This window comes from Centruroides sculpturatus, unplaced genomic scaffold (assembly GCF_000671375.1).
Source record: "Centruroides sculpturatus isolate CEXI.00-Female unplaced genomic scaffold, Cexi_2.0 scaffold865, whole genome shotgun sequence".
Classification (NCBI taxonomy): domain Eukaryota; kingdom Metazoa; phylum Arthropoda; class Arachnida; order Scorpiones; family Buthidae; genus Centruroides; species Centruroides sculpturatus.
The window spans coordinates 357,920-374,573 of NW_019385157.1; the positions used below are offsets into that span (position 1 = coordinate 357,920).

General features: G+C 32.3%; 1 protein-coding gene across 6 annotated transcripts; it reads right to left on the bottom strand.

The window, feature by feature from the left end:
* Positions 1–2,034: 2,034 nt before the first annotated feature.
* Positions 2,035–14,833, bottom strand: LOC111635558 (putative inactive carboxylesterase 4). Of its 6 annotated transcripts, XM_023380557.1 has the most exons (5): positions 14,704–14,833; positions 11,520–12,547; positions 11,069–11,219; positions 10,961–10,987; positions 2,035–2,396 (listed from the first exon to the last, which is right to left on the bottom strand). In XM_023380557.1, the coding sequence occupies exons 2-5, from the start codon at positions 12,544–12,546 to the stop codon at positions 2,255–2,257; spliced, it is 1,347 nt and encodes a 448-aa protein (XP_023236325.1). In that variant the 5' UTR covers position 12,547; positions 14,704–14,833; the 3' UTR covers positions 2,035–2,254. The 6 variants fall into 6 exon arrangements, with proteins under 6 accessions (XP_023236325.1, XP_023236319.1, XP_023236321.1 ...); XM_023380551.1 differs by having other exon boundaries at positions 11,069–12,547; XM_023380553.1 differs by having other exon boundaries at positions 11,069–12,547; positions 14,759–14,792.
* Positions 14,834–16,654: the final 1,821 nt, after the last annotated feature.

Sequence of the window (16,654 nt, forward strand, 5' to 3'; positions counted from 1 at the left end):
TGTACTATCGTAACACAGATCGCATACAATTGAAGATTTCGAACAGTTTTTAATAATTTGGATCAATCAAAAACGCTTAGATGGCGATTCTGTTTCGGAGGCCATCATATTAATGTTTTATATTCCTTTTATATTAATTTCTCATTGTTTTTAGGATTAAACAGTACATCTAGTCTCTACAAAATGTGTTTTGATGTGTATTTTGCAGTATCTAGAACGAATTAATTGGATTTACATTGATTCATATAGAAATAATTGCCTTGATATTCGTCGCTTTCAGATTCGTCGATTGTTTTCGGACGGATTATGGACGAAAATAGAGATATTACTGTATATCGTTAATTTATTTAATTATTTATTTATGGTAAAGTGGTAGTGACGCATTGTAAATATTGACTCGCCTAGCCCACAATATTCACACGCCCAGAAGTAGTGGTGCCTTTTTGGCACCGAAAGATTCAGTTTAATATTTTTTTTTTATCTTACAATACTCGAATTTTTACAAATTTTAAATGTCGAAAGTGTATAGAATACTGCTACTGAGAACTCGCCATTAGTATTAGCACTCTGTTCATGCAAGATAAATTTATATGCTCAATGTAATTGATACATAAATATTATTATTATTATTATTATAACTAACTACCAGTGCTTATAGGTTTTCCAAATGGTAAGGGATTGTTAAAAGGGATTGCTAAGGGATTGCTAAAAGAAAATAGGCGACTTAACAATAGCTCATCCTGCATTTCCCTTTACAAAACTTTTAAATTATGTTCACATTTTAAGTAATTTATATTCAGATTATAATTTAAAAATCTCATTTCAAGTAAAATTTTTTGTTGTTATGATTTGAAAAAATATTGGTTCAACAGACTAGTAGGAACGGAGTCGTACTTCCTTATGTAATCACACGTAAGCATAATGTAGTACAAACTATATTTTCTTTTTAATTTAATTAGCTAAGAGTTAATTCTTCAAGCCATACTTATGAATTTGTAACATAAAACGTCAAATATAAGATAAATGTACTGAAAGCCATTATAATTTCATTAATTTAGATTTTATTTTTGTAACAAAAAATATTTTTTTGTCAATTTTTTTTAAAACTTTTTCAATATTTAATTTTGGGCAGATTTTGTTCCATTCCAAGATATGTTGTTTACAATTTTAGTTAATCTACATATAAACAATGTATGTTCCTATCCGTTTTAATTCTAACAAAATAAAATAACATTTTGCTATATAATTCAAGCAAGTGACTCCAGAAAATTCTAAAAATATATCACTATCAAATGGCTCTATTAATACGGAGTCAGCACTAGTGATGTCGTCAGAAATGCTCACGTTACCATTTTCTGTTTTGTCATAAGTGTGACTACGTGTTTTATGAATACGAAAAGTAAAATATCGTTAGTTTCTGGTAATGTTTATTGCAGACATACCACCTCGTGTCTTATCAGACGTTTGTGAATGTAGGACCTAATTTCTTGTTACTAAACATCGCTGCTTGAAATCAATTAGATATAAACATCTTCATATAATTTATTACAATATTACTTTTTCAAGTGTTCACTAAAATACTATTATATATTCAAATCAATATAGTTTATATTTTATTTCCTGTTACTTTTCTGGATTATTAGTATTATATAAATTATCAGGTCTTACGATATAACGAGCAGTCGCTACTCACGCAACACGACATTTCATAAATAGTTCATTATATGGTAAATGAATATTTTAATTTCTCAAAAATTTATAATATAAAAATACCGAATCATAATATAATAAACATTAATTTGTTTCAAATGTTTTATAACATTTTAATTATTATTTGACTTAGTAAACTAAAAAGAAAAGAAAAGATTCACTCTATACTCTTGATGTTATTATTTATTTCCCATACAATTGAATTTCACCAAGTATAATAATTGTATCCTTAACCAAATTGAAAATATCAAAAAACTAAACATACATTGATAGATTTACGTTTAAATTTACAAAAAAGAAAAAATACAGAGTAAACATTGCGGAAGTATAATCGTTAATCTTCCGAAGAGATATAAGTTACAGAATTTATTTACTTTAATTTTCTAATTATTATTTTATTAGTTATTAAAAAATGATAAAATATTTGTTAATTAAGTTGTTGAAAAACACAGTCAGAACGATATTTCTATGAAATATAAGTAAATATAACAAACTGACAATGAAAAGAAATAGTACACCGCTAAATTTAAGAACTCGCATCTCGTTAGAACTTCAACCATACTTCACATTCATTTTTTATCGTCTGCTCGTAAATATGGGTTTTTTCAGGTTCCAGATTCATAATTATTCGATGAATAGAATCAAACGGTAACCAATCCTCACTCATTTTCTCATAATATGGTTTACTACAAAAAAAATAATGTAATAAAATTCAGAATTAATATAATAAATTAATAAAACTGTACAAGAATATAAACTATTCATAACTTATTTGGTCTTTAAAAATTGCAATAGATTCTAATAAACGCGTATTATTTTTTATATACTACATACAATAGATTATGATTAAATAGGAAAATAGGAAAGAAACTATTAAATACGAAAGAAGCTATCTATAAAATTATAATAGAAGTTCATACACCTGTTTCGTATCTTGTCTGTACAGTTGAAAGTAATTTCATTTGATAGGTCAGAGCAACAAAAGTCGATGTGCCGAGAAGAATTTCTCTCTTCGAAAGACATTTTACGATAAACTCGATCCGTGTAAGTGTTACACAATGTAAATAATACCATTAAAACTATATGCGGCTAGCTTAATGAGGACCAGTCATTTCTTTTAAGTGTTTTGTTTCTACAGTTTAGTGCAGGCATGACCAACCTACGGCCCGCTGGCCAGATCCGGCCGTCTAATGAATTTATGTGGCCGGATTTACGAATTTATCGAGCTATTCGGACTTCAGTAGCTAATGTTGAAAGATTGATCGCAATCAATCTTTCAACATTAGCTACTGAAGTTCGAATAGCTCGATGAAAAATATGACGCCTAAAATAAAAAAAAATGTCAACAACTTACTGTGCATTTAGAGTTAACCCTCCATTACAAATCTCGTAAGTAAAGCGTAGTGTTGATAAAGCATGATAATGTGAAAAATGTATCTGTAGTCTCTATCCACAATTCAGTCTCTACGGGGTGACACCAAATGAGATCTCGCACCACCTCAAAATCTTCTAGGGGAGCCTCTGGTTCGGCCCGTGGAAAAAGTTTTCTTTCCAATTCGGCCCGGGGGAAAAACTGTTGGCCACCCCTAGTTTAGGGTTTAGTGGTAACACTACTATGCCACTAGGAGGCCTTCGCCGATAAGAAAACTACTACTATATAACAGGGATAAGAATCTCTTATTCAACACCAATTTATCAAATATGTGTACGAAAATTACAATAATGTAAAATTGATTCGTTTATTGAATAAATAAATATTTTAATTGTGAATTGAAATCATGTAAACGAAATTCAAATTATTTGGATTATAAAGAAATGTCTAATAAGTAAATAAACAGAATATCAAACTAAATCTGTGCAATTTAGCTTCATCATTCATCAAAAAGCATATCAGATTTTATATATTAACAAATAAATATAGAAATTCGTTTTATGCTCAAAAATAAGATTGAATGTATTTATAGTGTAAAATAGTATAACCAACGGCTTCTTAAACTATGGGTCGCGACCCCATTTGTGGTCGCTTAGCAAAATCTTGGGGTCGCGAGATTTTAATGCAAAATATTGAAAATAATTTGTGAGAGTTTGAAAATGGCACGCTTTGTGTGATATGTTTTGTGAGTTGCGCTTTGTGTCACTTCTGGTGCAGCAAAAAAACGATTCAGTAACACTGTAGTGTAAACTAGTGTAGTGTTGTTGCTTTTCAGTGTATTCAGTTGTCTCTGTTCCATTGTAACACAAGAGTGAACTGTGGTAGTACACCATTATTGTTTTTGCAAATCTGTATATATCTTTATTTTATATTTGGGGGTCGCGAAAAAATCACAATCGTAAATGAGGTCGCGAATAAAAAAGTTTAAGAAGCCCTGGTATAACCAATAGTAAAACTATATAAATTATATAGCTGACTGATTATTTTTACTGTAATTGTTTATAATTAGTATAATATTTTTTGTCATACTGTTTTTTAAAACAGTTCAGTTTTTTTTTCAAATTTATACAATTATTATTATACAAGTAATTAAAAATATCCCTACGAACTTAGTTAAGAATTCAAATGAAAAGCAGTGTTCTAAAATCATTTCAAATTTTACAAATAAGACATAAATGTAAACAACCTTTCGCACATAAAATCATCTATGCAGATTGCCTGTAACTAGAAGAATTCCAGACTGATCTGGAAAAGGCATAAATAAGACTATGGACCTTCGATAAAGTATAGAATTTCATTAATTATTTTTTCTCTATGTCCTTACTTATATTAATTTTTGTTCTTTTCTTTGTCTACTTGGGCATTGTTTATTAATAGGACTTATTACACTGCTGTAGTTTCCGTATAGCAAGTAGAAAGAACTTAGAAAAAAATCTTTGTTTGAAGGTGAAAATAAACTGATTTTTTTACTATCGACGAGCAACATTTTCAAGTTTTGCCCCACTTGAGACAATGCCCACGACCTATCTCATTTTCCCCAGTTACCCCTACCAGTTATCACCTACATTTAAAAGTACCAAATACCTTATATATAGAAGTAATCTTTCTAAGTTTCAGAGTTTTTGTGTCATCAGACATATAAGGAACAATAGTTACTAACAAACATGCATGCACGATAGTACCCCTTCTCACATCGCTTGCCCCTCGCTCCCTAGTTTCATCGCATGGCGTGTCGCAGAAGTCATTTTTTATTGTAAAATTGTAAAGTTTTAGCTCCGCATCAAAAATTATTATTACAACTTTCAAACAATGTAAAATATTTTTATATTGACACAAGTGCTTTATTTACGTTTAATTTAATGTAATTTGATACGAAAAAGGCAAAAAAGTAAACATATCAAATTTCAACTCGCTGTAAATTATTTCAAGTTTTATGTATTGACTATTGACGTGAGGTTTTTAGTAATAAAGAGTACGACATTTTCGTTCTTAAAGTAAGCTTAGGAAAATATCATTACTGTCTTAGGAGATTATCAGTACAGCCAGCTCTACCCTCTCTCACTGCTAATGTCAAGAAACCGCTAATTATTTAATCGCTCTGCAAACAAAAGCTTCCATCTGGTTGTAAATTGGTCAGATGATAATGTTTTTGTTGTCGTTTACTCCAGAGAATGTTTTCTGTAGGGTTTAGTGGTTGGTTAGTTAGTGTTTTTTGGCTCAAGGGCCACATAGGCCAAGTTGCTGCAGCCACGCCAAATAGTCAATTTGTGTAAACTACTATATACAGTATATATATAATATAATATAACAACAAAAAATCAATAAAATTAAACAAACAACAATATATATGAAGGTAAAAGGTAAATAATAAAAATCAAATCTGTCTATACGTACATATTAGTGACTTTCAGATAGTCCAGTAGCTTGTCAAGCTCTGGTCCAAAATCTCTCTCAGACTTGCATTTCCAAAATACTGTCTACGCCTCCTCTCGAAGGCAGGGCAATTGCACAGTACGTGTTTTACCCTTAGAGGGCAGGAGCAACACTGGCATACTGACTGGTCATCACCCTTCAGAAGGTATTAATGAGTCAGTCGAGTATGTCCAATTCTCAAACGAATAAGAATAACCTCAGATCTCCTGTCATACTGTTTCTTATGTGTCCAATTTTATATCATAGGGTTGATCTCGTGTAGTTTATTGTGGACTTGTGCATTCCACATGATTTGCCATCTCTCTGCTAGTCGTTTTTTAATGACTAGCTTCAAATCATTTTCTTCAATAGGCATTGCATGCTGTGAAGAACTTGCGGACTTTGCAGCTGCGTAAGCCTCTTCATTTCCTCTTAAACTTACATAGTCTGGGATCCAACAAAATTTTACAGAGAAATTACTAACCTAATTTCAAATTGAGAGGGTACAAATTTTCCCATATATGTAAAACAGTTAGGTCCGAGATCACTCATTCATGTCAGGGAATTTTGGGAAGAGATATTCTTCAGTCCCAAGGAATTAGTATAGATGCCGTAAATGAGCGAATCATATTACCTACAGAAAACTAATTCATTTTTGCAAGGCAATATCACCGCATCTCCGAAATGGAGAAAGGCGGAGAGTAAAAAGAGGAAGATAGACAGCCGAAGTTAATTTAATACGACTGGGCCCGCTGACGGTCCCGGAAAAAAGGGTTGCCTGTAAACTCGAGCAAATAGTCCCGACAAAAGGGTCCGAAAGTCAGAAAGGAACTGCTCCCGAAAGGGGGAAACATTTCTATAATTAAAACGAATTGCGCGTTTCGAAAGAGGCGAAAAAAGGGACGACGTCCTCTACAAAATGTTGTTCCTATAAAGGTGCTATAAATTGTCTCCCAAGGCGGAGAGAATCCTAGAGCCAAGGGAATTTAGTTATCCTTCCCCAGGGGAGGAAAGAGCAATCCGATAATCTAAAATTAAAAAAAAAGGAAAGCCACACTGAGCCCAATCCGATTTTTTATCGGAAATGTTAAAATTTTTTGTACATAGTCTGAATCTCTAATTGATAATTAGAAGAAAAATATCCTGAGTTCATCATTAAAAAGGAAATGTTAAAATTTATCGATCATCTAAAGTTTCAATCGCGATTTGTCAAAATCGAAACCAGTAGTAAAGTAATGAGATATAAGAGCTAAAAAGCAGTCCATTCATCACTCCTGACTTCTAAACCTTAGCCTATAAGTAGAATAGATATCGAAAGAAAATGTGTCATTTGGATTTTTAGTTTTATGTGAAGAATAGGAAACGGGAAGAGAAAGAGAGAGTATAACTTTTTTGTTAATTTGTATACCTCTGTCCCGGAAGAAATTGGAGAAAAGAAGTTAAGAGAATATTGACGTTATCAATTTGCTTAATGGGAACTGTGTTAATTTTAAACTCTTAGTATGAACTGTACTGATTTTTAACTGTGTAACATAGAAGCGTCCCTGTGACTACCGTCTTACGATCAGACAACCTACTCTCCCTTGACCTTCATCTACTTACCTCAAGTTGAACCAGCAGTATTCAACTCTGGATGGAGTCCGTGACGTGAGAAAAAAAAACCGGAAGTGTCTACAGCGAGACCATCCGAAGAAGTTGGACAATTTCCTTGCTACTTCGAAACCAACTAAAGATGAACCGACCAACAGTTCAGTTGACGGACTTTCACCTTTCAAGGTGACAATGAATCACCGTGTACAGTACTTCACATCCCCAGCTGAAGCAACGTGGGAAATTTTTGTTTATTTCTATCATTTGTAACTTTTGAAATGTTATACTTTATCTTAGAATGTTATTATTAATGTTTCTAGAGACGTCGACTTCTCCATATTGTACGCGTAAGTCGACCACCTTCTTTTTCTTTCGCGAACCCAACGCGAACGCGAGATTTCCAAGAGAGAGAGAGAGAGAGAGAGAGTGAATTAAATAACATTATACGACCATAATTCACAAATGAGGTCAACCTTCTGAATGTTCGGTTTTACCAGTTTTTCCCACCTTACAAAAAATAAAAATAAAAAATGGACAGATAAGTTTCATTACTGAATTACTCCCCTCCAATTTCTCGCATTGCTAACTTCGCCGGAATCAAGCAATTCCGTCACATGGATGACTTCAATAACAACAATTAATGTGTTTTTGAGAAAGAGTATAGTGGTTTGATATTCTGTCCCCTTTTTTTCGTATTGTTTAAATCAGTATCGTACTCCTCCTAACCCTAGTAATTCTACAGAAAAAAGGGTCAGTCTACAATCAACGATCGAAACTCTCTCCTCGGGTTAAATGTCACAGTCTATATCGATAATCAACAAGGCAAGAACAGACGTTTAAAAGAAACTAAAGGCTGGTATACACGGTAAGGAAATCCTCAAAGGATGTGGTTAACAGACGAAAAAAACTCGGATATAACTGGCTGGATCGAACATAGTAATTTACCAAACTTATTAAAATATCTCCCAACGTATAAAGAATTATTTTTATTTAAAAATGGATAGATAGAAAAAAAATCACGGTTAATCCTCAAAGGATTTCCTTACCGTGTATACCAGCCTTAATGAACAGCATTTCTCACCCATCCTTTAGCTGCACGTAGCACGTGTCTGCGGACACCTGCACGATAACCGAAACATGATAATAATTGCCTCGCTCATAGACTAATGCGATATTTAATATAAACAATTCTAGAAATTGTTGTCTAAACTGAGAAGATATTGTCAAACTATACAATAATTAATGGAGAATTGTCAAATTCGTAGAAATTTATATCATAAAATTTCACCTTCAGAAGACCAATGTCAACAATCCGACCAAAGAATACATTGTCGACGTTCCGTACCAGCTGGATCTAGATCCTGCACAGCTAACAGGTGTTCTTATAAATCATCAACTATTTGACAGTTCTCACCCCTCAAAAATAGGATAAAAAGGGCTTAGACACAATCGTCCAGGCGGACATCAACCAAGGATACCAGACCCATACCGACACTCTGTCCGTCGCCACCCTACCAGAATATTCCATGGTCAACTCCACCGATCCCAGAACGTTTTTGCCAACGATCCATACAACAAGATCGGGAAACCAGGAGGTAACACATTATTTTTATCTCTCACTCGGGTCTCTCTCTTCTTATCGAACTTTAGACGGTCTTCCGACAGAATTGTCGCGAACGAGAATATTTTATCATTCCCATTTGGGGTAGTTATTAGCTTTTGCTTATGCCTTTGCTTGTATTATTTAATTGTTTATTAAATATGTTATATTTGTTGAACCTGTGAACCTGTGTATTTATTTGGGAACCTGTCAACTTACTCATCGACCTCCCCACTCACTTTTAGCCCTCCTAAGCCATCGCCTGACAAGGAAGCCGATAAGCGGGATCAAGCTAGGCGTTTTGCCCGCTCGGTTCTCACAGTTGTCTCTCGATAAAACTCATGTTATTAGACTGGCAGGAGATCTGGAAGTCATCCATATACAGAGTATGTTTGATACTAGGAGGAAGACAGTTAGCTACGTTATTAATTTTAATTAGGAACAGAGTTACACTTAAAACAGAACCTTGAGGAACACCTTCTTTTTGGGTGAAAGGCCAAGATAAAGTGATGCCAACTAATCTTCGATTACTGTAACTTGGAATATTCGATTCTGTAGGAAGTGTTTTATAAAGATTGGCAAATTACCCCGCAATCCGAATTGGTGCAGATCACGGAGTATCCCGTATCGCCAGCAACGACCGCAGGCCTTCTCTATATCGAAAAACACAGACACTGAGTGCTGTCGTCGAATAAAGTAGGGTTTAGTGATTAGCTCTTTTATATGTCATTATTTTAAATTATTATTTTTTTATTTTTTGTGTGATAAGTCATGCATTTATCAAAAATCGATTATATACTTTTCAAAATCAACATTGCTCGAAATATTACAAAAAACATTTAAAAAATTTTATTGTATAAAAAGAAATGTTTTCTATATGAGAAATAAAGCAACCGAAAATATATTTAGCGCACCATAAAATTTCGGCGATTTACGACATGATGTCGAATTCATAAATTCTTTTACTTATAACTAAAAATATTCTCGTAAATTCATCAAAATAATACATTTGCAACAATTGTTACGCAATAAACATTGTACAATTAGCACAATTTCTATCATCAAAATTAATTTTTATATTTTTTGTCGCTATTTTTTCCCGCGCGCGACATTACGACTTCTCGCAGTGTATAATAGTAAATTATCACACCTCGCTTCAAAATCGGGCTAGAATCGATCAGTTTTTTTATATTTTGGTCGCAAAAGTCTCACAGTTTACGATTTTTAAATGTAAAATATAATACAAGTTTAAAATAATACTTAAATTTTAAATTTTCGAGGAAAAGGATAAAAATTAAAAAATTATAAAGTTACATGTATCTACTTTCTATTAAACAAAAGAAAACAGCTGCTTTGTAAACAGACGTGAATAATTTTTACCACATGTTTACATAATCTTTAACGAAATAGCCGAGGGAAAACATTGCGTTTTCAGAGAGATCTATGACAAACTTGTCTAAATAAACTTAATTAATACTGTAATTAATTACTCAAAACTTAAAAGGTAGAGACGAAAAATAGGAATTTAAATCACATGACTTCCGGTTCAGACCGAAAGTTTTTATATAATCTATCGGGGCCTGATCTTTCTGTTTCCTCTCGGATTTTATCTATCTAACTACATTCTCGAGATTAAGAAAAGACAGACAGACGGACAGACAGCCAAGACGGGTAATTTATAAGTCTACGAGTTTTCAAATTGCAGCTCCAAAACAAATGTAAAATAAAAAGAAAAAAATTATCGGAAGAGAAGAGTAGAGAACAAATAAAGATACTCGCGATAATCGCGATCAACAGAACCCCACGCGTTTTTCTTAAATTTTCCTAACCGAAAAGTCGCGTGGGATGTCTGACACGCGAGTCTTTTTCGAATTTTTTGCGAGTAAACTCGATGCGCAATATAAACGTTATTTATCGCACTTTTAGCAGTTCGAAAAAATTAGAAAACTTGAATTTCACTAGACGTTATACAGACGCCTCGTGATCGAGAAAGGGGTACATATCGAATTTGATAAAGATTACTTTGTTGCATTTTTTTATTGAACTGCTATAGAGTCAAATGTCGAAAAATGCAAAAGACGGTTGGTGTAATTATCATAAATCACCATACTTTCCTTGTGTTATATCCTATAACAGCAGAAATATTTAAAAGAAGTGATAAAAGTACTGTACGTAGGAAAAAGTTAGAATATCTATATCTGTGAGGTGCAACCTACAAATAGATTCGAAGAGTTGTAGCATTTCTATAAAGCATAATATAAGAGAACATTTTAGACGTAATTTTAAATTTTCATTTGTTTCAAACAGCGAAATAAAGCACTTACCCCGTTTTTGCGAAAGAAGTCCACAGTTGAATGATCTGATAACTAAAGTATTTCTCTTCTTCTGTAAAAAATTCAGGATACATAAACGGCATTCCAAATACAAAGAAAACATCTTCAAAGCGAGGAGCACCTTCCCATTCTTTATAACCTGCTGTAATATGAGAATAATTCCAATTATAAAAATAAACTGTGTTATCATATTGCCATAACTTTTCCGCTGCAGCCCTAATAGGGCAAATATATCCGTCTCCTAACGCTTCAACAGTTCGTTGAGCGATGGATGAGTAATCGTTATTTGACAATTTTCCAAAATATTCTTCTGAGGCATCTTCAAGATGTGTTCCATTTATGAAGTAGAATTTACTCAGAATATATTCTGCATCTGATTTATGTAATTTCGGAATATCTTCTGTTTGAAATTTGGGTTTAAAGGATAACAAAAATTGCGAACCTTCGGTTGCGGTATATCCCATCATCATCTCTCTGTTGTGAACTGCGCCTTTATTAATACTGTTTATACCGTTGTCGAGAAGAAAATGACCATCTACTTGCTCTGTAAAAGTCAGCGACGTATTTTTACTTTTTGCAAATTTTCTTTCGGCAGCTGCTAAGTCCTGGGCTTTTAAGCTTAACAAACAATTTATTACATCGTCAGGGTATGTGTTTCTCGTATCACAACCAGCTATCGTGGCAATTTCTTTTGTTTTTTCCTCATTCTCTTCTGGTGTTTTTACAAAAATATTATTGTAATTTGTGCCACTTTGAAGAATACTTCTTCCGAACAGTTCTCTAGACAAAGGTGATATCATGTGATCCGTAATCGAGACAGAGCCAGCGCTCTGTCCAAATAGAGTGATGTTATTTCTGTCTCCTTCGAAATATTCTATATTATTGTAAATCCACCTCAACGCAGTAACTTGATCTAGCATTCCCATATTTCCCGGCATTCTGGTGTCGTTTAAATACATGAATCCGAATGAGCCGAGTCGATAATTAAACGAAACGACGATAACATTCCCAATAGAAGCTAAGTAGCGTCCATTATAATATGATATTGTCGAACTGCCTCTATTGTATGCTCCACCATGTATCCATACCATTGTAGTGAACGGTTTCGATGTTCGTCGCTCAACTGGAACCCAAATATTTAAATATAAGCAATCTTCACTCATGTAACGCAGATTCCGCGGTACAGTGGAGGAACGTGAATTTCTGGGGTCTTGGGTGCAGACGGGTGCCACTATTGTTGCATTCAGAATTCCGTGCCATTTCTCAATTGGTTGAGGGGCTCGAAATCTGAGTTTATCAACTGGAGGTTGTGCGTAAGGAATACCTAAATACTCAATTACATCATTACAAAAGACTTTTGTTATTTTTCCTCTGACACTTCCAGTTAATGTATGGACAATTTTTTCTCCATTGATCACGGATATAGTATGCAGACAGATGAGAAATGAAATCAAAATTTTCATATTCATTCTGAAAATATAAAAGTAAAATAAGAATTAAAATATTTTCATGAATGAAATTTTATATTTGACCATATAGGACTAATGTACAGTACATTATTGCATCAAAAAGCTAAAAGAAAACACAGCTCCTGGGGCTAATTCAATTCCTAATTGTATAATTAAAAATTTTCTTATAGAAATAGTTAATTATCTGTCAAGACAATTTAATGGTTTTTTTATAATTGTGGAGTTATCCCAAAAGTATGGAATGAGGTAATATTTGTTACGTTATTTAAACAATGAGATAGAAAATTACCAACTATAGGCCTAATGCGTTATTATCAGGGCTACATAAAGTTTTTACAGCTGTATTATTATTTAAATTTAACAATTGGATTGATATAAATAATTTTAGAAACGAAACTCAATATGCTTTCATAAAAAATGGAGGCACTCAACTGGCTTTCATTGTACTTACTGCAATTATTCAGATTCAACTTTTTTAAAAAAGGCGGAAAATTTTTGCATTATTCTTAGATTTAGAAAAGGCATACGACTCTCTTAGTATTTTAGATTTACAAATTAAATTGATCCATTATCAAGCAAGTTAACGTTTAATAAACATTATAGTGTTACTATTTGGTTATCACAAATCAATTATTAAACAAAAATTTATACAATGGCTACCTTTTGATTCAAGCAAAAAGAGGATTACTACACGGAGAACCATGGTTTTCCCACCTATTTAACTTTTACTCGTTTGATATCAACAAATGCTTTAGAAATGATGACTATGCGTTTATAATTGCTGATCAGGTTGTGCATTCGATTGCCTATGCGGATGATATTGTGATAATTGCGCCTACAGCTGCGGCTTTGCGCAGGAAAATTAAATTGGTGGAGACATACTTTGAAGAGCTGAAATTAAAAATTAACCCAAAGAAATCAGAAGTTATGATATTTAGGAATGGAACCAAACTGCCAAAGAAACATATGTCTTTTCATATTAACAATGAAGAATTGAAGGTAGTTCAAGAAATAAAATTTTTAGGTGTTATACTAACACCAAATCTATCATTTGGTAAACAACACAAAAAGGTGTCAATCAAAGCTAATAGTCTAATAAACAATATGCTGAAATTATTTACTAAGGTAAAAATGAAGAATATTTATGTACATTTCCGTCTTTTTAACTCCTTGATTGTAAATTCGATTGGTCATGCGGCACTAATTTGGAGCCTTAACAATTTCCAAAAATTTGATATAATTCGAAACAAATTCATATGTAGAATTTTTTCTTTGGAGTACAACATGCCAGGTAGTACTCTTAGATTGGAACTAAACAGATTTAAATTAAGGGCAATCTTAAAAAAGAGATATATTAAATTTTTGTTTAATTTAAAAAATGCCGAATATGTATCGACGAGATTATTATATAAATTATATCGGAATTCTATGGTCAAAGAGCAAAGCAGAAACTGGGTAACTCAATTGTCAAAAATACTTAACCTATACAGTATGTGTTTTCTATAAAAATATTTATGGATCTACTTGAGATAAATGCGCAAGTTATCCAATAATTAATACAAAATATCTTAGAAATCTCCTTAGCACAGGATATAGAAGAAATACATAGTAGGGAGAAACCCAAGTAGTACAAAATAATTCTAGAATACCCATACGACAACAACTATATGTTAACAAATCTAGCTTTCAATGTTAAAAGATTTTTCATACAACTCAGATTAAATAAAGAATTTATAATAATCAGTAATAAATTCCTTGAGTTTTCCTAGAGTATCTGTCCAAGATATCATAATATAATCTCAAAATTTCACATGTTTTGTGGTTTAGAGATGCTAATGAGGTGGCACAGAGCAGAGGTTCGACCTGCAATTTTTATCTAAATGTACCAATGAAAGAGCTGTGTATGAAGTTTTCCATGCAGCTAAGATCGACAAAATTTATTGAATATATAATTATGCGCATAAATTTATGTTATTCTAATAATAACTAATTTATTATAGCTGCTAATAAACAGAAGAAGGAAAATTACACTAATATCAACGATACAATAAGTTACATGATATAATTTGATAATTCTAAGGCAAAAACTTTCGAATGTAACATAGAATAGTAGTACTCAGTTTAGAATTAATAAATATATTAAAAATTGAATCTGACCGCGTGATATGTTAGATTATGTTGGTTCTGATGTTAAAAAATAACTGTTTGTTACCATTATTCATCCTTTGTAACTGGCTATTGCCTTATTACGAATAAAAGTTGATGATAATAATGAGTAAAATTCTTTATTGTGACATCATCACAATGCCGAGCTGCAATTTTTAATAATTTATTTAATTTAAAATATATGCTTTTCAAATCAAATCAGTAGTGTCTTGCTCCTGTACATAATACTTTTTCTATCAGCAACAAAGTTGTGCATATTATATATCTANTAAATTTTCGAGGAAAAGGATAAAAATTAAAAAATTAAGCCTCATTTAAATACTGGCGCCCTTTCATGGTCGAATGAGTGTTGCCAGCTAAAACACGTAAAAATAATATTAAAGTAGCCAAGACATAGCCAAATATTGTAGCGCCACATCACTTGCGGGCATTTGAAATTTGCCGACTAGGACGGTCGGTTAACCGAGGCGTCGGTTAATCGGGGGTCGGATAATCGAGGCTCTACTGTATTTAATACAAATAACAGTAAAGAGAAAACTGTGTGTGTTTCTGATATCGTTCCCGTTTATACTCGAGTAATAAACACATCCATCTAAAACTACAATCCGAAATCGTGTTAATCCTAACCGTATTGAATATATAAAATTCGAATAATTATTTAGAAATTATTTGTTGTGACATCGTCTCAATTCCGGGCTGCAATTTTTAATCATATTTTAAATTTGTTTAATTTAAAATATATGTTCTCCACCTCAAATTATTAGTGTTTTGCCCCTGTACATCATACATTTACTTTAACAATACAGTTCTTTTGGTCATCTAACACCTTTCATGGGACATAGTTTGAATTAAAACAACGTGATTTCCGTTTTGCATTAGAGGTTCTTATATTGTTAATCTGGGACTGCTGCCTGTACGACTTTCAAATCGAGATTCGCCTTTTATCTGTCTAACAAATTTTTTCAGATTAAGGAAGGACAGACATAAGAAAGAGGATTGTAGAAAATTTACAGGTCTATAATTTTTTGAAATTGTAGCTAATAAAATAAATTAAACCTGCTTATCTTGTTGTATAGTTTATGAAAGTTTAGCTCTTTGTTACAACTTTTAAAAGACAGAACACTACTTTTTAACATTAAAGTCTATTTTACGTATATTTGTTCCCTATTCTTGTTTTCTATTTTATAAAAGCTTAAAATAATTCAGATTACATTACATAAAAATTAAAACAAGGATTATTACCTTTCTGTCAACATTCAGATTGTGTAACATCCAATAAAAGTAGAAAAGTTTTTAAAACCCTATTTATATACAAATATGCTGTAGTTGTAATATGTGTTATACAGGTGTAAGTATAGTATGAATCAAATTTTACAAATGCCTCTGATAAATTCAGTCCAGTAGAATACATCTGCGTGTTCTATTTTACTAATTGCTTCTAAATAAGTGGAAAAAATATTAATTTAATTTTATTTATATTTTAAACACGTTTTAAATATAACAGTATCATATCAATATATTTAACATATATGATACTGTACATAAAAAATTGTAAAGTTTGAACGTAATTTTACGTTTACACTTGTAAGAACATATTTGATGAAATACGTTGGTGTGCCTAAAAATTGCATTAGAGCTCAAGTAGTATCAGAAATATGGGAAAACACTTCATTAATGTGATCTCAAGAGAAGAAGGTAGAAAAAATTATTTTCCTGTTCGAAATAGCAATAGAATAGGATTTTTTTTATAGACAGTCTGTCCCTCACTATCTTCTATTTCTCATTGTAACCTTGAACCCACAAGATATGTACTAAATTTTTATGCATTGTGTCTACATCAAGGGAGAAATAGAAGCTATCGTGCGAACCTAAATATTCGGGATAGACATGTCACCTGAAATATTCTAGGGATTTTTGTTTGTCTACATTCGATCATAGACGT